Consider the following 25729-nt stretch of genomic DNA (forward strand, 5'->3'; position numbering starts at 1 on the left):
TCCTTCTCCCACCATGTCCTTCTTCATTTCATTCCCAAAACATTTTCTGTCTCTTCCTTGCTGAGTAACTGTAGTCTGCTGCTTTTTCTGGCAATAGTGGCAGGAGCTGAGCAAAATTGACCTATTTTTTCACTTCAGGTGTCACCCAGGAAGGCTCCACATAGCTTCTCAAGGGAGAGTGTTAATCGGTTCAAAAAGAATAACACTTGCCTATGTCTGCTGTTGCTGGGGAACCTGCAATATTTGGGTTCCAGTCTTACCTGGGTTTCAAAATATTCAGTGAATATCAGAGGCAGCCCAACAAGACTGAAGTTAGAGCTACAACACACAGCCCTTTTCAGTTAAGACTGAATGAATCCCAGCTGCCTGGTTGTTCATGTTTGCTCTTATGAACTAACCCCCCTCACTAAGTGCAGGATTTGTGCTTAAGAACTTGGTTTTTCTCTAGCTCTGTGTTTGGTGTAAGGGTACCTTGGATCGAAGCACTGTCCTAAATTCATACTTGAATGTTGTTAAGATTTGATACTTGGTTCCATAGCCAGTACAGTGGTACCTCGGGTTACATACGCTTCAGGTTACATACGCTTCAGGTTACAGACTCCACTAACCCAGAAATAGTGCTTCAGGTTAAGAACTTTGCTTCAGGATGAGAACAGAAAGCGTGCGCTGGTGGCGCGGTGGCAGCAGGAGGCCCCATTAGCTAAAGTGGTGCTTCAGGTTAAGAACAGACCTCCAGAACGAATTAAGTTCTTAAGCCGAGGTACCACTGTATTACTCTTCAATATCTGCTCAGGGTGCATTTGGAAGAAGATACCCAACTGCAAGTCCAGATAGTTCACTAGGTTAGCCTGCCTTCCTGTGTCAGGAAGCATGGCATGAAACAAGGTGAATAAGAAAGAACATTGGAAGACCAATGGCTGGATCAGGCCAATGGCCCTGAGTGACTGCAACAGAACTCTCCCCACTTGTGGTTCTCAGCACTTGGTATTTAGAAGCCCACTGCTGCTGACAGTGAAGGGGGGACATAACAATTGTGGCTAGCAGCCACTGATAGCTTTATCTTCTATTAATTTGCTCAGTTCTCTTTTAAAGCCATCTACTGCAAAATCTGTTATATAATTTTAGTAAAGCTTCAAACATTATACAGCCTTTAAACCCCAAATTTGAATAAAGTATGGATATTGTTTAGAAAGAAAGATGCCCATTTCAATTCCCTGTCCTAGAGCTTTTGTTGCAGAAGTAAAGAACTACACCTCCCACCCCCGTCACCAAGATGTAGGATTCCTTTGGCACCTTAAAGCAGCCTTGTAAATAAGCCCATAAAAGTTACTAGTCTGCAAACCCTTTTTACTATCCTGCTGGGGGCTGACCCCCCGTCCCTCCTGGAGCAGCCTTCTGCAGTTCATTACTGGACATGGAAGAGAGGTCTTTTGTGCTGGGCACGGAGGATGGATCAACCACTTTCTTCCTCCTCCACCACCAGCCTGCCTCATTTGCCCTCATGCATTTCCCAGTCTCCTGTGGCTGTCAGGCCAGTCCCTAAATGCAAGGGTGCCTTAAAAGACCAACAACTTTTCTTTGGCTGAAGTTTCATAGGCAAGAATCTACTTGGGTGCAGTTGTTTCAGGCTTCGTCACCAAAAGTCTCTGTCCACAGGCTTTGGAAGCACCATACTGTAGACTTTATTATTTATTCAGGATTCAGGATAAAACAATTTTTTCTATTAGTTATTAAAATATTTGTATATCGCTATATTGTAAAAATATATTGAAGCGGGTTTACAGAAAAGCCCCCACATAAAACCATATGATAAAAGCATGCAAAAAGTTAAAAATAAGCTAAAAACAAAGAAAGAAAGTTAAAAAGAGACATCAGCAAACCATGGTGGAAGGATGTCCTCTTAATTACCCGTGTAGGCTTGGCAGAATTGAACAGTTTTCACCAGGCATTTAAAAGTTGGCACAGAAGGTTTTCCCCAAAGTTTCTACTTTGATTAACCTGAATGTAGGCTTGCAATCCTATGCACACTTACAGGTGAGTCAGTGTCATGTATCCTGCAATGGAGGGTGTGTGTGGCTTCTGAATAAATTTGAGGATTAGACTGTAAGAATCACTGAGCATTGTGTCTGAAGTGGGCTGTGTTCTTTGAAGGCTTATGACACAATAAAGTTACAGTTAGGTAGCCGTGTTGGTCTGACGCAGTCGAAATATATATTAAAAAGTCCAGTAGCACCTTAGAGACCAACTAAGTTTGTTCTTGATATAAGCTTTCGTGTGCATGTACACTTCTTCAGATACACTGAAGCAGAAGTCACCAGACCCTTATATATAGTCTGCTGCCGGCCTCTTCCTCTCGCCACGGCCACTGCTGCCCTGGTGCTCCTGTGGGCCAGAGAGCGGAGCGGATGAGCTCGCTCTGCCTACCCGATTCACAAGAAGCAGCAGCAGCAACGGTGGTGGCGGCAGCCCCTGGGGAGGTATGCGCAGTGCCTTCTTTCTCTGGGCGGGGAGGAAGCCCTTTTTGCGCCACCGCCACCAGCCCTTCAGCAAATGAGGCAGGCGGCAAACCGAGAAGGCGGCTGTGTCTGGGGTGTGTGTGGGGAGGACACAGTGTGCATAGGAATTCTTTTATATATTTTTTAATATAGTCTGGCCCTCGAGAAGGTCTGAGGGAGAGTGGACCGGTCCCCTGCGGAAAAAGTTTGCTGACCCCTGATATGCACCTTTTAAAATTTGGATCATTAGCAGCACAAGCCTGCTTGTCCTCCTTTCGTTGCTCATTCATTGCTCACCAGAGCAGGGAGGTCCTTGCCTGATGTCCTTTGTGAGTGCTCTTGTAGGGACATAGGGTGCTGCCTTACTTGGAGGCAGATCATTGGTCTGTCTTGTTCAGTATTTATTTATTTACGCACATATGTACATACTTACTGCATTTATTTCCCACCTTTCCTCCAAAGAGCTCAAGGTGGTGTACACAGTCCTCCTCCTCCTCCTCCTCCTCCCTGTTGTCCTCAGAACAACCCTGTGAGGTAGGTTAGGCTGAAAAACTGACTGGCCCCCAGGGTCACCCAGGTAGTGTCATGGCTGACTGGGGATTTCAGCCCCGGTTTCCCAGGATCTAACGCAGCACCCTAATCCCAATGCCGCCCAGGCTGTCACCATCTACATCAGGGTGTGGATCTGTTTCCCCCTTGTCTGGACCATCATTTCCTGAATGGTAAACTGTTAATTTTGGGTGTGTGGCGGCGGCAGGGGCCAGATCGCAAAGGGGGTGAGTTCAGAGCATTGCTTCTTGCGTTTACCCTTCTTGAGTGTTCTGTTTATCATTTATCCTCAAACAATCCTTTTGCTGCTTGTTTGTGAGCCTTCCCCATGCCTTATCAGGGCTGAACATAATGGTAGCTGAGGAGAAGGGCCGCCTCATAATGTTGACAATTAGCGCAAGAGAAGCAGAAGGTTGTTGAGTGGAAGAAGATGAATCCTACAAGGCCTAATTGAAAAGGCACAGTAGGACACTAACTTGGAGGATCAGGAAGCTCAGGGAATGTAGGAGAGGCTCTTCAAAACTTCAGAACCATCACATGTATGCTTGGCTGCCTGTCTCGTGTACTAAAATATTCTACAGAAAGAGTTATGCATGTTTGTGGGAAAACTCGGTACTCATTTGACGCAATTTCAGAGCTGTGCTTATTTTCCTGTTTTTCATAATGTGCTGTTATGAAGCCTACTTTAAGAAATGGAGGGTAGCACCTTTGGGAATCTGATACGCCTTGGTGTGTCCTGCTCTTCTCCACCTCCTTCATAACAGTTACATGTCGGCAGACCTGAAAAAACCCCCAGGTGTACCTGAAGGTCTGTGGAGGGCTGCTTTCTTAAAATGTGAGGCTGGTTCTAAAACCCAAACTGAAACTGAGCTTGGGATTTTGAAATACAGTGGTACATTGGTTCTCAAATGCCTTGGTACTCAAACAACTTGGAACCTAAACACTGCAAACCTGGAAGTAAGTGTTCTGGTTTGCAAACTTTTTTCAGAAGCCAAACGTGCTCTGTTTTGAGTGCCACACTTGCGTTTTGAGTGTTATGCTGAGCTTTGTCAGTTTTTGCTATTTATTTTGCATTTTTGTTTTTGCGGCTCTTTTTTGTTTTTGTGACTGTGTGGAACCCAGTTCAGCTACTGATGGATTGATTGTGTGACTGCAGTACATTGTTTATTGCTTCCTTTTTGTGGATCAATGGTCTCATTAGATAGTAAAATTCATGTTAAATTGCTGTTTTAGGGGTTGTTTTTAAAAGTCTGGAACGGATTAATCCATTTTGCATTACTTTGTATGGGAAAACGTGCCTTGGTTTTGGAACGCTTTGGTTTTGGAACAGACTTCCGGAACGGACTTCTGGAATGGATTAAGTTTGAGAACCCAGGTACCACTGTATATACTAAAACTGGGCTCCCAAACTGTTCTGTGGATGACTTCTACAGTCATACCTTGTGTTGTGTTAGGTTCATGTTGCATCTTTTTGGCTTGCGAACGCGGCAAACCTGGAAGTGTATACTCCCGGGTTTCGCTGTGTGTGTGCACACAGAAGCACTCTATCACGCTGTGCGCTTGTGTAGAAGCGCCGCTCTAGTTGTGGACTTTTCGGGGTGCGAACCACACCCTGGAATGGATCGTGTCTGCAACTAGAGGTACCACTGTGCTTTATGTAAGTTTACTTCGGGTGGTCTGTGATGTGTCTAGATTTGTGACTGAAGATGGGCACATACATCAAATTATTCATAATCGATTTTTAATTGTATTGTTACTGCTTTATATTATATTTATTGTATAAGAGTTGTATGCTAAAAAAGAATATGTAAGAAATAAAAGAAGCAATAAGAATATAATTAAAAATCACAGCATCTAGCACAGCTCATAACATTTCCTGCAACAGGCAGAAAAATCTGTTAAGCCGTCTGCCGAGATCCTCATCAGCTTTCAAGTTGACTGGGGGGGGGCGGAGTTTGGGAACCAGTGTACAGTAATACCTCAGGTTAAATGTGCTTCAGGTTGAGCGTTTTCAGGTTATGCTCTGTGGCGAACCAGAAGTAACGGAGCGCGTTACTTCCGGCTTTCGCCGCTCGCGCATGTGCAGACGCTCAAAATGACATCACGCGCATGTGTGGAAGCGGCGAATCGCAACCTGCAGACACAGGTTGTGTTCGCTTCAGGATGCGAATGGGCTCCAGAACAGATCCCGTTTGCATCCAGAGGTACCACTGTACTGAAATGTAAGGAACAGCCTAGCAGTTGTTGAGTCCCACAGCCCTCCTGCCATAGTGCTTTCTGCCCTGGTCCAGTGGTTGGGGTGTTGGACCTAGGACTTTGGGAGGCTAGAGTTCGAATCCCCACTCAGCCATGAAGCTTTGGGCTAGTCACTGCCTCTCAGCCAAAGCTTACCGCACAGTTGTGGGGGTTAAATGAGGAGATCCTTGAGATCCTTGGATAAAAAAGGTGGGCTATAAAAGCAAAATGGAACTACAGTTGTACCTTGGAAGTTGAACGGAATCCATTCTGGAAGCCTGCTTGACTTACAAAACGTTCAGAAACCAAAGTGCAGCTTCTAATTGCTCCTGCAGCCAATCAGAAGCTGCGGAAGCCCCATCAGATGTTTGGGTTCCAAAGAACGTTCACAAACTGGAACACTCGCTTCTGGGTTTGTGGTGTTCGGGAGCCAAAATGTCCAAGTACCAAGGTGTTCAGGATCCAAGGTATGACTGTAACTAACTAACTAACTAACTAACTAATTAACTAATTAACCAACCAACCAACCATCCGTGTTGCTTCAGCTGGAGATGCCCATGGGTAGAGGCAGGCACTTCTGAGATGTCCCCAGCTATAAACCACCACTGTTTCCCAAAGGAGAGTGTTTTGGTAATTCGGTGTGTGTTGAAATTTCAGGATCCCTGTTTCCCTGTCTCTCCTCCCACGCCCCCAATATTACAAGATGTTTCAGCAGGACTTAACAAATTCTCTCCTGAGGTGTCAGTTTGTGGAGGATAAGAATATGTTCTTTGTTAACCAACAACCTAGTTTTTTTGAAACCCCCCTTTTATCCCAGCACTTGACAAAAACAAATGGGGGCTTTTTGCAGAACTGCAGCTCTGAATGTAGTGTCACCTTCTATGCGCTGAAGTACTGCTTGTTAACTGGCATTTGTGACATGAGTTCAGCCTAGTCTGTAATATAACCAGTCCTATGGAGTTTGTACTTCCACCCCCCTTTTATTTATGTATTTAAAAAACAACAACACCAAAACCAAAACAACACACACACCTCCTGAGGAGAGCCTTGAAGGAAGCAGACGTAGGATTGACCCAGAAAGGAGGATGGATGTGTGCAGCCTGACTTAACTGATATTGGGTTCTCTTCCCTCATCCTAACGACACTCTCTTTTTGAGAACAAGTGACCAAGTTGCCTTCCATGGGAACCTGAAATACGGGCCAAGGAAACTCAGGAGAATGAGCAGCCATCCCGATCATGTGGGGGGAATGGCAAGGCAATGGTGTCTCTGGGAATTAAAAATATGAAACCCCATAAATATATTACTTGTGTGGTCAACTTTTCTCTATTCAGCAATGGAATAAGCTTCTGCTGTCCTGGAGAATTGTGGTTACAGTGGTACCTCAGGTTACAGATGCTTCAGGTTACAGACTCCACTAACCCAGAAATAGTACCTCAGGTTAAGAACTTTGTTTCAGGATGAGAACAGAAATCGTGCAGCGGCAGCGGGAGGCCCCATTAGCTAAAGTGGTGCTTCAGGTTAAGAACAGTTTCAGGTTAAGAGAACGGACCTCCAGAACGAATTAAGTTCTTAACCCGAGGTGCCACTGTACTTGAGAATGGAAAACAAGCAACCCAGAGCCCAAACCTGTGAGTTTTTGTTTGGAAGTAGGAGTCTGTGCTGTGTTTGATGTGACTGACTTCCAAGTTAAGCTGATTTTAGGATTTCCAGCATTAACAGTTGCCCATTTTTAATCTGTTACACTGCACTGTGACAGGCTTGTGAGAGCAGAAGATCTTGTATGTGTGTTGGGTAGATTTTTATTCTGAACTCCCCATACAGTGAAAATACAAAGGGAAACAGTAAAATGGCAAAAGTTTCCAGGTGATAACTAGATGGCAACAGCTACAACAAAACACTAAAACCAACTGCTGGACATGCCGGACTTCCTGGACCAATGAAAAAATGTCTTCCGTTGGGGTCAAAAATGACATTTCCATTGGCACCAAGTGAGTTTCCCTGGGGAGGGCAATTCCAATAAGAGCTGCCCCATCTGCCAAGAGGGAACCCAAAGGATCCCTTCCCATGACTGTTGTAAAAGATACCCAGTGCCTTCAAATAGGTGTTTTTTTAGTCTATTTACCAGTTGGTGGTTTCACCATATCTAGAAGAAACTTATAAGTTGGGCCTTTAGCCACTCCTCCCCCCCCACATGACACGAGAACTCGTTGGCATCCAATGAGCTGAACATTGAAAGATTTAGGACAGATATGCAGCGCATTGTGAAACTATGTGCCACAGGAGGCAGTGGTGGCTACCAATTTAGGTGGCTTTAAATGCTGATTGGACTACACGTGGAGGAGAGGGCTTTGGATGGCTGCAAGCCACAATGGTTATGCTCTGCTTCGATGGTCAGAGGCAGCAGAGCTTCTGCATCCCAGTTGCTGGAAGCCACAGGAGGGGAGAAGAGGGCTCTTGGGCTCAGGTCCTGCTTGGGGTTTCCCAGTAAGGCCAGTGTGAGAACTGGAGGGTGGACGAGATGGGCCGTTGGCCTGATCCCACAGGCACTTCTTAGGTTCTTGGGTATTTGGCAGGGGACTGACCAGGATCCAGCTGGAGAGGCTGAGCTGCCCCGTTGGCTGGCTCCACTCCACGCTCTCGAAAGAGTCTTCTCCAGCCTTCTTTGGCAACACGTTCGAAATATTAAAGCACACATTTATCTAAAATGAAAACAGGACTAGCAAACTGTGGGCCCATTTTTAAAACTACTCCAGGAGGTGTTGAAAGGCTGCCTTGGTCTAATTATAGCTGCTGTTAAATAATGTGTTGCAATAATTAATCATCAGCTCTGCTTATGGGGAAGGGGAGCAGGCAAACACACGGGCAGATGTGGCTGATGGTCTCAGTGCTTCTGTTTTCCTTGAAGCCTGCGATTGTTTTGGCCGGACGTGTTGCTGAATGTGACCCCTTACTCTTTCAGAAAATCACAGATGCCTCTGTTCTTTCATATGGAGGTACATAAATAAAAGCCACACTGTGCTCTCTGGATCCTGCTTTCTATCACGGTTCTGTTTTGCCCAAATTGATTTGGCTTTCATCTTGATGACAGACTCTAATCAAGCTTGTATCTTTTAGGGGGGCTTCCTTGACACCAGCTGATCATGATGCATCTAGTGGAGTAGGCTGTTGCCCTGTGCAGTGCCGGATCTACGTATAAGCTAAACAGGCTATAGCTTAGGGCCCCACTCTCTCGGGGGGCCCCCAAAAATTAAAGAAAAAACAACAACCTGGATGTACATTTCCAAAATACAAGATAAAAAACAAATAAAATAAAACCTACATACAGCAACAGTGTTGTGTAGGCTCCTGTGATGTAAGTAATAGGCCCCACCTGCTATATAGAGGGCCCCATTACCTTCAGTAATTTTAGGGCCTCATCAAACCTAAATGGCCCTGTGCATACTTAAGGTTGCTACAACTTGATTGGTAGGTCTGGATTAACAAAATGTGTAATTGATTGCTACTGTTTTGAATTTTGTTGGGTTCTTACATTCCATGGTGGCTCATGCAAATGGCTGTTCTGAATAATTCCTTTTAGAGGAAGGGTGGAGGGCATTGGGGATGAGTTTATGGAACCAGGGGGGTGGTAGAAAAGATTGGGAACCACTGCTTTTGTTGGTATGATCTGATATAGTTGACATTTACCTTTAATCTACATTTTTAGCCCCCATTTAAAGGAATGTTGGGCAACCAAGAGGATTAAGGGTCTGGAAACAAAGCCTTACGAGGAGCGCTTGAAGGCGCTGGGTATGTTTAGCCTCGAAAAGAGGAGATAGGATAGCCATCTTCACATATCTCAAGGGCTGTCACAGGGAAGAGGGAGCATGCTTGTTTTCTGCTGCTCTGGAGGGCAGGACTCAAGCCAATGGCTTCAAGTTACAAGAAAGGAGATTCAGACTAAATATATGGAAAAAACTTTCTGACACTAAGAGCTGTTCAACAGTGGAACGGTCTCCCTCGGGAGGTTGTGAGCTCTCCTTCCCTGGTGGTTTTTAAGCAGAGGTTGGGTGGCCCTCTGTCCTGGATGCTTGAGCTGAGGATTCCTGCATTGCAGGGGGTTGGACTAGATGACCCTTGGGGACCCTTTCGACTCCTAAGAGTCTGTGATTTTATGATTCTATGAATCATTCCAAAAAGCATTACTTAGATTTATTAACAACTTTATTCTTTTTCAGGCAAAACCCGGAAACAACATTTGAAGTCTATGTCGAAGTGACCAATTCAGCATCAGCGGGTCCAGGTACTGTAAAATGCAGATGCTCTTTATGTATTGTACCTACAGTGCTTTTGAGGGCTTCCACCAGGGTTGTGCTATTTGGGGGGAATTGGTTCAGAGCAGGGTGGTCCAGTGAGTGGCCCAAGGGCCACATTTGGCCCACAAGGCCTTTTTTGTGACCCTGCCCCCTGCCATCGCATTACCCGGTTGGGCGCTGGGCTTTGGGAAGGAGGCTCATCCCACCCCTTCCCAAAGCCGCCTTAACACTTTCCCAGCTTTGGGAAGGAAGTGGGAGGGCTCTCGGGCTCTGCTGGTGCCCCGTGTCTCCTTCCCAAAGCCTGGCACACGCTTAGCTGTCTTTGGGAAGGGCTGTGGGGCAGGGCTGGAGATCCAATTTTGGCTTCATTTCCCCCCCACTGCACGTCAAGGCAGGGTGTGGCCTGCAGGTTCCATATTGAAGTCCCCTAGTGGACCACCTGGTATGAAAAGCTGAACCGCTCAGGTCAATATAAGAAGCTGAAGATGTGGTCTTGCTGAGCTTCTAATCCATTGTTGGGCTGAAGGTGCTTCTAGTTCCAGAACACTGGCAAACGTCTGATTTCCAACATTCAGAGGAAAGCCTTTTGTTAAATGTTGCCACCAGTCGGAACTGTCAGCCTTCTTTTGAAATCTGTAAATTTCACCCACAGCCCGTTATCATTGTGGGCAGCTCAAAATACTGATATCTTGAGCTGACTTGACTTTTATTTGCAGTTTATCTGAAAGTTGTAATGTTGCCGGCGTTGGTTGTCTGCTTTTTTTTCATTCTGTTTTATCACCCTATTAATGACTTAAAGATAGTGTATTTTTTCACTTATAAAATTCTTACTGCTGTGTAGAGAGTTTATTTATTTATTGCTTTTATAGCCCCCCCTTTTCTCCAAGGAGCTCAAGGTGGTCTCATGGTTCTTCCTCTCCTCCACAACGACCCTGTGAGGGTAGGTTAGGCGGAGAGGCAGTGACTGGCCCAAGTGACATACCCACTGAACTTTGTGGATGAGTAGGATTCGAACCCTAGTCTGACACTCTAACCACTGTGCCACACTGGCCGTCGTATCTTGCCTTAGTGCTGCAGGTCAGACCTTGAGCACATCACAACACCCTGTTGTATTGCATGCCTGTTCACTCCAACTCTCAGTCCCATATTCTTAGGACAACCCTATATAGGGTGTTGCCGCATTTTTAAAACGTTCACCTATACTTATTATTTGTTAGCCCTTCTCCATCAATAGTAATCCTAAATAACTGGGATTCAACAGCCTTAAAAGCCTTCTCCCTAGATGATGTCTGCTTCACTTCCCAAGGAGGAAGCCCTGTTAAGATGGTCTACTCTTATGCTCTTCTCAAACTGGAGGCAGGCTGGTTTGGGAGCAAGCACTTGCCCAGGTATGCTCTCCTGACCGTGGGATTTGAAGAAATGGCAGAGTCCATTTAGAAACTAACTCTAGCTTCTGCCCAGCTGAACTCTCACCACCCCCTGCTTGAAAATCGGAGGAAGTGTGAACTTAAATGCTATTCTGTACAGTACTAGTGTCTGGTAGTAACCTTCCATTTTGAAGCATGTTTGTTCATTCCTAGGGGGATTAAGTTCCTACTGGGAGAAGGTGGGTTTAAAAGTTCAGATTTTTTTAAACTAGATAATTTAGTAAACATTTTGTTCCAAAACTCAAAATCCTTGTGCTTACTGATTTATTTTTTAAAAAAATAGTATTTGATGCTAATTCATCTTTCAATGAGATAATCCATTTTTTACCAAACTGCTAATTTATTCGCCCTGCAGACAACTTGGAAATTGCTGCGGTTCTTAGTGGACCACTCAACATTTTTGGGGGAGTGGGCCTACAAATCAAGTACCTACATAATTCATATAGTCACTGTCCTGCCTTTCAAATGCTCTGGGTATCCTTGGTTTTGTTAGCAAAGTTCTCTGTAGTTGATCTCCATCATCAGAAAAGTGCCCAGCCAAGTATAAATACTGTTTCACCACTTTTCTACAAACCACCCATATGAAGCTAGAAAGGCACAGAAGCCCACAGTGGGATTTGTGAACCAAAATCCAGGTAGTATGCCTGTGCTTGGCTGAAGAAGATGCAGGCTTAGAGTGTGTACCCCAGCGTCTAATGGGTCCGCGCAGTATATTGACAATCAGGAGTGGGATGCCACCAAAAGCCTCTCTGAGCAGGTGCTAGGACAATGAGGGAAAACTGGAAAGAAAGACTTGGTGGATTTGGTGTGTGGGTGTGTCTGAGTGTGTGAATCATAGAACTGTAGAGTTGGAAGGGGCCCCAAGGGTCATCTAGTCCAACCCCCTGCAATGCGGGAATCTCAGCTAAAGCATCTAGGACAGATGGTCACCCAACCTCCAAGGAAGGAAAGTCCACCTCCTCCCGAGGGAGACCATTCCACTGTCAAACAGCGCTTGCTGTCAGAATGTACTTCCTGATTCTGAGTTGGAATTTCCTTTCCTGTCACCTGAAACCATTGGTTTGAGTCCTACCCTCCAGAGCAGGAGAAGACAAGCATGTTCCCTCTTCTGTGCGACAGCCCTTGAGATATTTGAAAGTTTTCACAACACAATAAAAGAAACAAACTAATCCACGGGAAGTAAAGAAACTAAAGAATGAAGGAACATAAAAAGAAACTACAAGATCCTCCCTCATCACTCTATTTTAACTTTCATCCCCTGTGGAGGAAGGTGTGCCCTCCCACCTCTCACCTGGGCTCATCCCTCTCTTTGTGCAGTCTCTCACCTTGTGAGATCTCCCCTTACCCACCTCTCACATGGGGCCCATACTGTCCTTCCCCTTCATCTGTATACAGTTGATACATAATAATAATAATAATAATAATAATAATAATAATAATAATAATAAACTAATAATAATAATAAACTATAAAGAGAGATAAAAGTGAAGAGAGAAAAAGAGGGACAAAATAGATAAAAGGATCTCCAGCTATCAATCTGTCAGTTGTATGTAGAATATTTCTTCAAAATAGTAAAATGCTCAATCCAGGTTATCCAGTTATTCCTCCCTTTGCTGGACATTGTTTTTTCCAGCCTTCCATCCAGTGCTCACCAATTCGTTTACCTTTTTCAGTGCAGAAAGTCTAAAGAAGCTTCTCCAGTTACTGCCGTCACAATGATAAACCTTGTGCTTTATTCTTTATCTCCTCCTTCAAGAGAAAAGCTTTTTAAAAATACTGTATTTGTCTATTAACGCATGGGAGTTCAGTTAACTTTAAAATCTTAATTCGTGTCCCAATCCATTTCTTGTGCCATTTCCATCTAGAAATCTGTATCAGTCCTGTTTGCCCATATTGGTCCACTAGTCCTGTTTGTCCATTCTTTCTCCTCTTATTCCACTTAACCAGAAGAGCAAGATTCCATTCAGATCGCACACAAAGTCAATCCTTTCTCCTCTGCGCCTCCACTCCTGGGTTTCCCTCCAGAAATCAAAATTCCAGTATTTGGCAGCTCTGTACCTTCCAGCCTTCACACACCAATTGCAACTCTTCCATTCTATTCTGCTTTTCAGACTGCGTCTTGGATTCAAGGATTTTCCTCCTTCCTCTCCCCCCCCCCCCCGAATTGAGTCTATAGCTTTTATCTACTTTTCTGGAAGTTCTGGCACTTCATCAATATATTCTCCTAGAATCATTTTTCTCATATGTGCATTTATTTCTTCAAACAGTGCTCTTGCCACATAAAGTCCTCGGTCTAGATTCTGTATTCTGTGGCATTAGCTACACCTCCCAGTTTGGTGCCATCTGCAAATTGGATGAGCATTTCCTTCATTCCTTCATCCAGGTTTTTTATAAAGACGTTGCACAACAACAGGCCCAGGACAGAACTTTGCAGCACCCCACTTGTCACTTTTTTCCATTAATGAGAACTCTTTTGGTTTGGTCAGTCAACCAGCTACAAATCCACCTAACAGTTACCTCGTTCAACCCACATTTTACCAGCTTCCTCGCAAGACTATCACGGGGGACTTTGTCAAAAGCCTTACTGAAATCAAGATACACTATGTCCACAGTATTCCTCTGATCCACCAAGCTTGTTACTCCATCAAAAAAAGAAATCGTATTGGTCTGGCATGACTTATTTTTGAGAAATCCATGCTGGGTCTTAGAAATCACAGCCTCTTGTTCTAAGTGCTCACAGACCCACTGTTGAATTACCTCTTCTAGGACCTTTTCTGGTATCAATGTCAAGCTCACTGGTCGGTGGTTACCTGGGTCTGCTTCCCCACCCCACCCCGCTTTTTGAAGATGGGGACAACATTTGCCTGCCTCCAGTCTGCAGGGACCTCCCCTGTTCTCCAAGAATTCTCAAAGACAGCGGCTCTGAGACACTGAGGTCCACTTCCATGGGTCTTCTGGCAGTTCTCTCATTGCGAGAAGTGAAGTTACAGGGAACCAGGCAGAGGACCTTCCAACAGTGGCGCCTGCCATGTGGAACACCCTCCCTTCAGATGTCAAGGAGATATCCTTAGAGTCCCTTCCAATTATGTAGTTCTATGGTTCTGTTACTTTTTATTAAGAGACCTGTTTGATTCTGAAGTTGTGTGTTGCTGACAGTGTTATGTTGGCTAGTTTAGGCTGTGGCTGTTCTGGATGTTCAATGCCATCACAAGCATGACTTCCTGAATATTAAACCCACCCACACCAGTTGAGTGGTCTCTGAATATGGAGTGCTGCCTTTACAGAGGGAGAACAATTGATTTGTAACCTTCCATTTTAGTGATACTAAACTTCTTGGGAAAAGTGAAGGAATTGGTTGATCAGTTGAGAAGATGGGCTATTAATGGAAACAGTTTTGAGGGCCACTATGTATCTGTAGCAGACCTCAGGTACTGCTGCCTATTCCTTTAATTTCAAATTTCCTGCAAGGTTTTTTTAAACACCAACTTTGCCCTTGGAAGCTTTGATACGAAACTGCCATAGACATTATCACCTACATTCTCATAATAAATAGAATCATTCTTATACAGATAGACTGAAAGAAGCTTATAAAAGTCACGCACTGCAGTAAGAATGAAAAACCAGAGCTACTGTCTGTTTCCTCTTTTCTTTTCCTGTACCTTCAAATTGCCTATTTTGTTTTCTTCAAGGAAGCAATCACGTGTCGTGTGCGAGAAATGAGCCGTTATCAGAATCCAGTGAACTTTTGAGACCTCTGCCAAAGGGCCTTCCTTATTAGAAAGAGTGAAGAGAATTTGGATATAGCTCTGTGACTAATAGCATAGGGTGGGGGAGAAAGTGTATTTGTTAGTCTAAAGTAACTGATCAAAATAAGTCACCAAAGCTGGAACGTTTGAAAGTGAAAGGCTCACAAAAGTGAAATCCCCCCCTTGTGTAGGAAGCTTTTGTGTAGGTTTTGTGTGTGCGTGTGTGTGCTTGCCAAAGAAGACATCAGAAAAGAGTGTTGGATCCTCTGCTTCGCCACGCAGTGAGCCAGAAGGCCCCATCTCTCCAAGGACCTCCTCTTTCATCTTTTTGTGAGAGCCACGCAAAAATCTTGCTGTGTGTTCAAGGAATAGTTTAAAATGGTTTAGTGCAGCTAAAGTATTCCTTTCATTTCCCTCCTCCCTTTAAACACACACCCACACCCCGTATGGCTTTAAGTTGGAAACCTAAATGTGGTACATAACACAAGGATGAAGTGATGAGCGTGTTACGGGGCCGGGGGGGGGGGCGGGGTGCTCAATGTTCCCCGGGATTAGTAAAGGAAATGGCAGTTTCGGCTGCTTCCTTTTACAACAAAGGGATTTAAAAGGCCTAGCTGCTAAGTCTCTCTCTGTGTTTCGTTTCTTTTCTCCAAAACATACTAGTAGGTTGAAAAGGGAGATGAATCTTCCTGGGGAAATTATTAACTCTGAGGGAGTCTATCGTTGTTTGAGAGAATTTGCATTTCAACTGGCTCAGAGTGCAGTGTGTACCCATAATCTGATTCCTGCTGGAAGCTGGCTGAGTAGTTGGTGGAACTAAGAGCTTCCTACTTTGTGTTCTGACCTCTGCATAGCAACAGCTTTATTTTACTCAGCGGATCACACAAGGTCTACCTAAAAATAATCAAAAGTCCCAAGCTCTGCTGGGAGATACCGCCAGGTACATCTTTGCAGCTCCCTCGTCTCCGCAGGTGACTGTGAAGTGAAAACTTGGCCTGAAAAAATGGACATGAACACTGCTTGGATCATGAGTTTATAAGAACTCTGTTGGATCACAGACCAGGAGCACAGCCAGTACAACATCCTGTTTCAGATAGTGGCCAGATAGATGACTCTGGGAAGCCCATAAGCTGGGCATACAGGCAGCAGTCCTCTCTGCACTCTTTTGTGAGGGTGTGGCCGTGGCAGCAGTCTGGAAGGAGTCAGGAGCTGGGAACTGGGAGCTAGGACTGTCGAGTCATTGGAATCCGAGGGCAAACCAGTAGGCAGAAGAAGCCAGGAGTCAGGATGAAAAGCAAGACCAGAAATGCAGGACATGCTAGAGCTCAGGTACACCCTGTTGCTCAGGTAAGACTCAGCTGGAAAAGGAAGTCATTTATACTTCTTCTTGCCTGTTAGGAGCCACTGGTCAGCCTGGATGGGCGAATACAAATCAGATAGTTCTTCCCCAATAGGCAGAAATTATGTGGCTTACCACATGGATACCACATAGATCAGTGGTTCCTGAAACCATTACTCCCCAGCAAGTTGAATTCAATGGTATGCTACATGAAGTTGCCATTTAGTTAACACAGCCAATAATTGCTGGTAGATCTGCTCTCCATTACCTGGTCTGTGAACAGGTAAAGCTGCTTTATCCTGTGTTAGGCTGTTGGTCCATCCAGTCTACCCTGAGGGGCAGCAGCTCTCCAGGGGAGAGGACTTCTTCTTTATGCAGCCTTCCTACCTGAGATGAGATCCTGGACATTCTGCAGATAGAGCAGCTGCTTGTCTGATGAGCTACAACCCCTCTCAAAGACACCATACTGTATGGCCACCCCCACATCTTGTGGCAGCTTGGTTCCGACGGATTGTGGCTCCTCTCCTGGTGCCCCAGGCACCAATCCTTCCACTTGGACTCCATGTTGTTACGTAAGCCCCCTGTTGAAATATTGTCTCTGCCCTGAATTTTCTGTCATTTGCTTTACGGCAAGCAGCTTGCTGTTTTCTCAGCACCTCCTCTGCAACATGGGGATAATACTGACCCACCTTTCAAGGTGGCTGCTGAATTTCCTGAGATAATGTATGTGAAGGTGTTTTGGAGGCACCAGGTTGTCTCTAATCTGGGTGCGATAAATGTACTTTGGACTCCTCCCTTCTTGATGACCGTTTTAGAGATTTTGTGTGTTCCATCCACTACTTGGGGAGAGGTGGTGGTTCTTAATGTCTGGCTGTGACGGTAAAGAGCCAGAAAAATGTCATACACCCACATCCACACCTGTTCAAAAATTGGAGGAGCATGGTAAAGTCTGGGGTGGGCATGAGGAAATTACACACCTTGACATTGTTCACACATTGTAACTTCCTTAATAGCAGCAACAAGCTGTTGTTATCATTTTGTGTAGCAGTGATTTTCTTCTACTTCAGCCTACAATTCAGAGCAACATTTATTGCTGTGCTGATGAGGACTGTTTAACCAGAAAGGAGGACCTCCTGGTCACAATTCTTCTTCTTCTTCTTCTTCTTCTTCTTCTTCTTCTTCTTCTTCTTCTTCTTCTTCTTCTCCTCCTCCTCCTCCTCCTCCTCCTCCTCCTCTCTTTTTGCACAAGAGGGGGGGGAAAACCCCTCCTTTTGTTGATTTTTATATTTTTAAAGAGAGCTTGACATCTTCATCAAGTTCACAGTGGGCTGGCTTTGTTTGCTTTCTTCTGAATGCAGGATAAGACTTTGTCCCCCTGCCCATTGTTTTGTGCAGTAAGAACGGGCCTCGCCACGGCTGAGGTGGTGTTTTTCTTTTTCCTCCTCTCTCTTTTTTTTGGTAAACCCACAATATGGTCATTGTCTGGTACTGAATAATTGTGGCTGCTTTTTGTACAAGCAGAACGAAGGCTTTGGCTTTGAACAGATTCCTTCTTAGCGTGAAAAGAGACTAATCCATGTAAATACAGGCCAGAAATAAAGCTTTACAGAAAAAGGGAAAGGCGGCTAAGCAGGAGGTCAGAGGTCAGCAATTTAACCTTTGACCTAACAAATAAGAAGCATGAAAGTTCCCGAATTGGTTTACAAAGGCAAACTCCTGTGATCTGTCAGTTTTTCTTTTCACGATGGAGACGGGTGAGAAATCTGACAGCCAGTTCCTCCTTAGCAGAGTGTTGAAATTTTACTACTAAGCTCAAAATTTCTTAGCAGGTTGAAATTTACTTTTTAATGGTTTTTATATATATATATATATAAGTTATTCATGTCCCTTCATTCCCTTGTGTTTGTTTTTTTGTTTTTAACATGATTTCCCATGCACCTATGAAGAGTCTGTCTCACTAAGTAGAATGAAGAGATTCCACTTCAGATCTTGTTGAGTATTTGGGGAGCGCTAAAGCATTAAGGATCTGCTGATGAAGCACTTTTTGCAATTAAGTGCTTGTGAACAGGCTTCTTTATGATTTTCAGGAGTTGCATTGAAATAACTAGACGCAAACAGAGTTTCTCTCTCTTTTGAATAGAGTCGATGGGTTGCATGGGTTTGGTAAAAAGAAAAAAAAGTTTTGAATTTAAAGGTATTGTTTTAAACTCTCTTCTACTCATTCACAAAATTTGCAAACAGTTTTCCTTGTTTGTGCTTCTTTAATCACAACAGGTAATCTTGTTAATGAGTGTTAATTTTTTGCTTTAAGCTTAATGCACCTGAAGTTAGCTGTTATATCTCACTATAGATAATTCTGTGACTAGGGAAGAACTTTAATTAGAGAGTCATTGAGATTAAAAAGAAACAATGAACTAATGACTCTAAAGCAGACTCCCCATAGATTAATAAGGACAGTGATTAAGATGCTTAACTTAATGTTGTACAACCATATTCTATTTTCAACTCATGCCTTTATGACCATCCACTGCTTTAGAGAGCAGCTGTTCAGGGACATTTCATTATAGATATTTCTGGAACTCAGAAAACCAAGTGTATGTGGTATTTGCTGGAGTACTCCAGGAAAAATGCTAGTCAACTTGAGTTATTTCACAAGAATGCCACTACTTGGGTGAATAATACTAAGGTCTATAAAAAGTTGTTTTTAAAAGCATAAGTGGATGCCATTTGGGCAAAGTGCCTACATTGAAGTTTTCTTTGGTTATGGAAAAGTTAATTAGAAACAGAAGTAAACATTTTGTACCATTGTAATACATGGTAGCAGTAGATTCACATACTTCTTCAGACTAATATACAGTGGTATCTCGGGTCAAGTACTTAACTCGTTCCGGAGGTCTATACTTAACCTGAAACTGTTCTTAACCTGGAGCACCACTTTAGCTAATGGGGCCTCCTATTGCTGCCGTGCCGCTGGAGCACGATTTCTGTTCTCATCCTAAAGCAAAGTTCTTAACCCGAGGTACTATTTCTGGGCTAGCGGAGTCTGTAACCTGAAGCGTATGTAACCTGAGGTGTATGTAACCTGAGGTACCACTGTATTTAGTTTCAAGGCTAAGCTTTCTGTATCAGTACTGTGTGGGGCTGCCCTTTATGACTGAATGCTCTAATGCAGAAAGTAGAGTGTTTTACTGTACAGTAGCCCCTCCCCTGGCTTCATGTTGTCTTTTGGGTGCAATGATGGGGCTGTGGGCTTGACACTAAATGGCTTGAGCCTCATATGCCCAAGAGACCACCTGACCGCCTGTGTTCTGATTTCACCTCCTGAGCTGAACAGTGAATAATTTCCAGGAATGTCAATATAACCTTATGCATATGGCAAGAGGCATTCTTATTGGTTACTCCCGCAGGTCTGGAGTTTAATTTTCTTTGAGCATCTTTTTGGAAGGGTTGTGAAACCATTTTATTTTATTTTATTTTATTATTTTATTTTATTTTATTTTATTTTATTTTATTTTATTTTATTTTATTTTATATCGTAAAATAATTTTTATTCAGTTTTTAACAATTTAAGAGTGCATAACACTTACACATTCTCAGTCTAGGTTATATAGAAAAAATAAGTGCTTCTGATTGAGATATTATAGTTATTTATCAATAAGAAAAAAACATAAAAGAGAGAAAAGGAAAGGAAATACAGTGGTACCTCGGGTTACATACGCTTCAGGTTACACACTCCACTAAGCCAGAAATTGTGCTTCAGGTTAAGAACTTTGCTTCAAGATGAGAACAGAAATTGTGCAGCAGCAGGAGGCCCCATTAGCTAAAGTGGTGCTTCAGGTTAAGAACAGTTTCAGGTTAAGAGAACAGACCTCCAGAACGAATTAAGTTCTTAACCTGAGGTACCACTGTAAAAAAAGGGTAGAGAAAGATAAAGGATCTATGAATTGAAAAACATGCAACATTCAGATACACTTGGTAACATTATTTGAGTGGAATTTTTCTAATTATAAAATGAGTCTGGATCAGGGATGATTATTAATAGATTAAATGCTGCCTTTGTTAGTATATGAAAGTTAGATAGATTGATATAAATTTGAATTTGAATATGAATATGGTTATGAATGTGGTAAGAAAGCGAGAACTTGGGGAAAGGAGAACTTGGATGCCCAGGATTATTTCTCTTTGTGGGATTATTCTGGCCATATTGAGTTGTATGCTGTTGGGGGAAGGGGTTTGATTATTACCTGGAAGACTTGCATGCATAATAAAATTACAGCAAGTAGTTGTTACGGTAAGTTATCCTTCTGTTCTCTTAACAACGGTAACTTATTTCTTAATTTTTCCAGTAGAGCAATATCCCATATACTTTTGTGCCAATTGTCTACATTCACCCATGAGAGATTTTTCCAATATCTAGCCATATTTCTAGCTGCTGATAGCAAATGACAAATGAGTTCTTTATTAAGCAGGTTTGCATTATTATATTGAAATATATTAAATAAAACTAGTTCTGGTATTATTTCTATTTGCTGTTTAGTAATTTTGCTAATCTCATGTAAACCTGACAACAAGAACTGTTGGATTTTGGCACATTCCCACCACATATGAAAATATGTACCTATAGATAGGCACCTTCACCAGCATATTGCTGCCACTCCTGGGTGTATCTGTGCTGGTTTTCTTGGGGTTAGGTTCCATCTATAGATAAGTTTTACTGTTAGCTCCTTTATACTGGCAGAAATTGATTTAAAAGGCAGTTTAGACCATTGTGTTGAGTTAAATCTATTTATTGACCTAAATCTAATTCCCATTGTTCTTTAATTACATTGGGAAATCCTACAATATTTTGGAGTAATATTTTATAAATTACAGACACCGTTGCTCTACCTCCTGTAGCTAGTAGGAGTTTTTCAAAAGGGACTAGTTGTCTTGTGGCTGTTATTTTCACAGTTGGGTTGGATAAAAAAGTTTGCAATTGATAACGAAGTAGCCAGAATATTTGAATTTCTCCTATTTTAGTTTGCAATTCATGACCTATTAATGGGTAACTGACCTTGTAAAAGTCAATTAAAAGGTATAGTTGTTTGGTTTTCCGCGTTATCACAGAGAATTGTTGAAAAGAGTTGTTAAATAGTGGTTGGAAAGCCAGGAGGAGCAAGAAGGATAAACCTAGAGACAATATTTCTGTTTTCTCCTTCCATGCTTTGAATATAGTTTGCATCAATCTGTGGTTGATTGCATTAATGTTCTTAAGTCTAGTTTTAAGGAAAGGGTAGACTCTGGTTGGAATGTTATCAGTTAAACTGTTTCTAAGTGTACAAAGGGCAAAACCATTTTATGCATGGGCTGATTTTGGCAGTGAAGTCCAATGATGACTTTTGGCGGTGAATTCCAATGATGATGCAATGTATTGGAAGCATGGGGCACTTTTAAACAAATTAATTGTTTAAATATATGATCAGCTTCTTGAAGTCTCCACAGTAGCCTTCATCAGCCTGGTGCCCTGCACATGGTTTGGACTACAACTCAGCCACGCTGGTTAGAGCTGCTGGAAGTTGTATTCCAAAATATCTGGAGGGCACTAGGTTGGTGAAGTCTGCTGTGGAGGTACTACAAAGGATGTGTCATAGAGCAGGTGGAAGTGTGTCTATCTCTGGCTTCAAGTCTGTTGAATGACACAAGTGACGTGGCTATGAATCTTATTTACTTTTTAGACGCTGAACATAAAGTACCCAGGCAATTGTGAAATCTTTTCTGGAATTGGAAATGTCAGTAGTTCAGGCTTCGCCCATGAACTGTATTTTGTCTCTTCTCCTTTCCCCCCTTCTCTAGTTTGATAACTTGCCAGAGGAGTATCCCGAAACCAAGTTTGCCATGTGCATCAGCTTAGAAGCCTAGATCATTCAGCTGCTGCCAATTAGGGAATCTTACCCTAAAGTATTGTTTGAAACGAACCGTCTTTCTTTCATGCTTAATGGAGAGGGCTGTGAGCTCTGTGGAGTGCCCTGTGGGTAGTCTTTAACGGGGTATTTGTGATAACATCTGAAAATAGGTTGGAAACACACACACACACACACACACACACACACACACCCGTGGTTGCCCCCTCATAACTGAAGCATTAACCAAGCAGTTTATGGGATAGTTTTGAGAAATGTTATAGGGAGAGAGATGCTCTTACTGAAAGCTGGAATTTGCTGATTGCCTAACTCAGAGGGCTGGTTTTCAGCCATTTAGCTAAATGTGCCATAATGGGGCTTTAAAAATCTGCACCCTAAGAAGGCTTCCCTGTTGGGTTTCGGAGCACCATTGGCCTTTGCTTTTGCTAGATGAAAGTTTTGTGGCTTTGGGTCCACCACACAAAGCAGTGTGTTCAGTGTGATTTCCCTTACTATGGAGACAGTGCATGACTTGATGGTGCCTCGACATCAGCATCTGAGTTTGAGTGATAGCAAATTGCATAGATTTGCGCAGTTCAGGATTCAGTAGGATATAGCTCCTCTGTGTCTTTAATTGCCTGGCAGACAGGAGAACGTGGGCAGGTGGTGCCCACAGTGGTGGGGAACCTGTGACTCTGCAGATGTTGATGAACTCCTGTCAGTCCTAGCCAGCATGGCCAGTGGTCAGGGATCTTGAGAGTTTGTAGTTTAGGAGAACCTTACAGAGCAGTGTTAGAAACTCAGATATTTAAGCTCAGGGATGTAAGGCGCCAAATGGCACCTTAAACCTAAGTATGGCCACCACAATGGATTGTCCAGGCACCATTTTTTTAAAATACTACTACTACTACTACTAATAATAATAATAAATGCTTTATGTTTAAAAGAAACAATATCAAAGCAGTTTATAATACATTAAAACATCAAATAAAACAATCCAGAATAAAACAAATTAAACCTTCAAGGAAAATATTTCAGGTCCTGCTCTAAGTGACATTTTGCTTTCCCAATCTTTATTTTACCTACTTAATTTATATAGCTTCCCCATAGCAGAAGGACACTAGGAAGCTAGTGTGGTGTAGTGGTTAGAGTGTCAGACCTTGGAGATCAGGGTTCACTCTGTCATACAATTCTATGATTCTGTGAAGCTCACGGGATGATCTTGGGCCAGTCACAGCCTCTTAGCCTACCTCAAAGGCTCCTTGGAGAAGAAAGTGGGATATAAATGCAATAAATAAGCTCTTATGCTTTCCTGCTAAAGGAGACCAGCCAGATGGAGATGTAAGTTGCCAGCCGCATGGTTGCAATTCGACCTGCGCCCGATGCAAAAGGTGCCTGGTGTCTGGGGAATTTCCAACACTGTTTACAGAGGTCCTGTAAGCTGGCTCCTGTAGTCCACCCATGGTCTGGCTTCGTCAGCTCCATTGCTGAACGTTTTATGATGTTTGAACGCTCCAGCTTGTTGGGTAGATGATAAAATGAGGAAGGGAGAAACACTGCTGTGTGTATTACTGTTGTGTGTGTTGGTATGAAATGAATACATCCTTTTATTCTGCTAGCACTGGAATATTCACTTCTTCAGCCTGAAGAGGACCAAGTTAAACACACACACAATTACTTAACTGGAACCAATTAATACCTGTTTGAGGACCAACAGGGAAGAGTTGTAACTAACAGCATGAGTACTGATTTATAGTTAGTTTGCATAGGTCAATGCATTGAGTGGGCTATTTGTGTACAGTTAACTCTACAGGTAGGAATTAAGTGAAGTTAGAGCATTAATTCATGTTTATCATTGGTGTTCCCGTCTTTCCTTTAAAAACACAGGCTCTTAGGCCTTTTGTATATAATTTAATTCAATTGCATGGTGGAGATTGATCCAGTTATTCTAAAGAGCTGTTTTGGTCTTACATGCTGGGCTCTTGTGAGTTATGGTCCTATCAAACAGTGAGCTTGGGAGATCTCCTGAATGCAGTAATGCACTACAGTAAATTTCACAGTGTGGCTTGTAGTTGATAGCTTAGGTTTTTATTTCATGTTGTCAGGACTTGTGGATGTTTACCAAATAGTAACTGGAATTGAGAAAAACTCTTTGCCTGTGCGAAAGCATGCTGAAGGGATGAGTTATGAGCATGGTTCTGCAGAGGAACAAATGTCAAACCTGCAGAGATCCAGCATGCTAAAAGCATGCTGTCTGGGTGAAGCACTGGCCTGGGGCATAAGAAGTTTCCTTTACTGGGTTACAGCATTAACCCATCTTACCTACAATAGTAGGAGTTCCTCATGGTTTAAGACATGGTTTAATACCTGGAGATGCTCATGAACCTACCTGGACCCTGAGATGATTCTCTGAGGCCCTTTTTCGTGTGCCTCCTCCATGAGATGTCGGAGGGTGACAACATGAGAACAGGCCCTTTCTGCAGTGGCTCCCCATTTATGGGATGTTCTCCCCAGGGAGATTCAGCTGCTGCCTTCATTATACACCTTTAGGCGCCAGGCAAAAATGTTCCTCTTTAACTAGACCTTTGGCTGATTGACATCTAATGCCCTTTCAAATGTGTTGTGGGAACGGGGGATTATTGGTTTTTATTCTTATTTTTATTATGTGTTTTGTGTGTTTTTTAATGTTTTATGTTGTGAACTGCCCTGAGATCTACGGGTATAGGGCAGTATACAAAGTTTGATGATGATGATAGTAATAGTAATAATAATGGTTGTTGTTGTGACCCCATGGACCAGAGCACGCCAGGCACTCCTGTCTTCCACTGCTTCCCGCAGTTTGGTCAAACTCATGCTGGTAGCTTCGAGAACACTGTCCAACCATCTCGTCCTCTGTCGCCCCCTTCTCCTTGTGCCCTCCATCTTTCCCAACATCAGGGTCTTTTCCAGGGAGTCTTCTCTTCTCAGGAGGTGGCCAAAGTATTGGAGCCTCAGCTTCATGATCTGTTCTTAATACAGTGGTGCCTCGCAAGACGAAATTAATTCGTTCCACGAGTTTTGTCGTCTTGCGATTTTTTTCGTCTTGCGAAGCACGGTGTCGGGAAAGTTTTGGAAAAGCTTCAAAAACCTCAAAAAGCTTTAAAAACCTCAAAAAAGGCTACCACACCGCGTTCTATGAGTTGCTCCTCGAAGTCAAGTTGCAACTGTATTAACGGTGTTAAGAAAAAGGAAACAAACTTGCAAGACGTTTCCGTCTTGCGAAGCAAGCCCATAGGGAAAATCGTCTTGCGAAGCAGCTCAAAAAACAAAAAACCCTTTCGTCTTGCGGGTTTTTTGTCTTGCGAGGCATTCGTCTTGCGAGGTACCACTGTAATAATAATTCCAGAGCTAGAGTCATATTCAGCCTAGCAGGCCAAATCTGATGGGGGTGGGGTGGGGTGGGGCTGCCCATATGTAAAAATCACTTGGGCAGGCTTCCCACTTGGGAACTGCATTGCAAGGGACGTTGCCAGACCCAAGCTGGCACTTTAGGAAGCTCTGAGCATTGGGCTGTCAAACCGCTTGCTTCTCTCCTCTCCACTGACTGGGAGTGGGAGAAACAAGGATGGAGTTTGCAAGTGACGGTTTGCTGCTTTTGCTTGCAAGACGAAGCTGCCTTGTGAAACGTCGCTTGTGCACCCAACCCAGCGCTTGGCAGAATCGCTTTCCTGTCCCATGGGCTGATGTGAAGGAAGAGTGATCCTGCTTAGCATTGGGTACCCAAAG

At 43.4% G+C, this 25729-nt stretch overlaps 1 protein-coding gene across 12 annotated transcripts in view; it reads left to right on the top strand.

Moving 5' to 3' along the window:
• Positions 1 to 25729, top strand: part of DENND1A (DENN domain containing 1A) — a 271090-nt gene that overhangs the window by 9984 nt on the left and 235377 nt on the right. For 11 of the 12 annotated variants that reach the window (XM_028716002.2, XM_077922279.1, XM_028715997.2 and 8 more), the window contains exon 2: positions 9496 to 9560. In XM_028716002.2, coding sequence (XP_028571835.2) covers positions 9496 to 9560 — 65 coding nt within the window. Of the gene's footprint in view, positions 1 to 9495; positions 9561 to 25729 lie in introns of those variants that run through there. The other variant, XM_077922282.1, reaches the window with a different exon arrangement.

This window comes from Podarcis muralis, chromosome Z, assembly GCF_964188315.1.
Source record: "Podarcis muralis chromosome Z, rPodMur119.hap1.1, whole genome shotgun sequence".
In the NCBI taxonomy this organism is placed as follows: Eukaryota; Metazoa; Chordata; class Lepidosauria; order Squamata; family Lacertidae; genus Podarcis; species Podarcis muralis.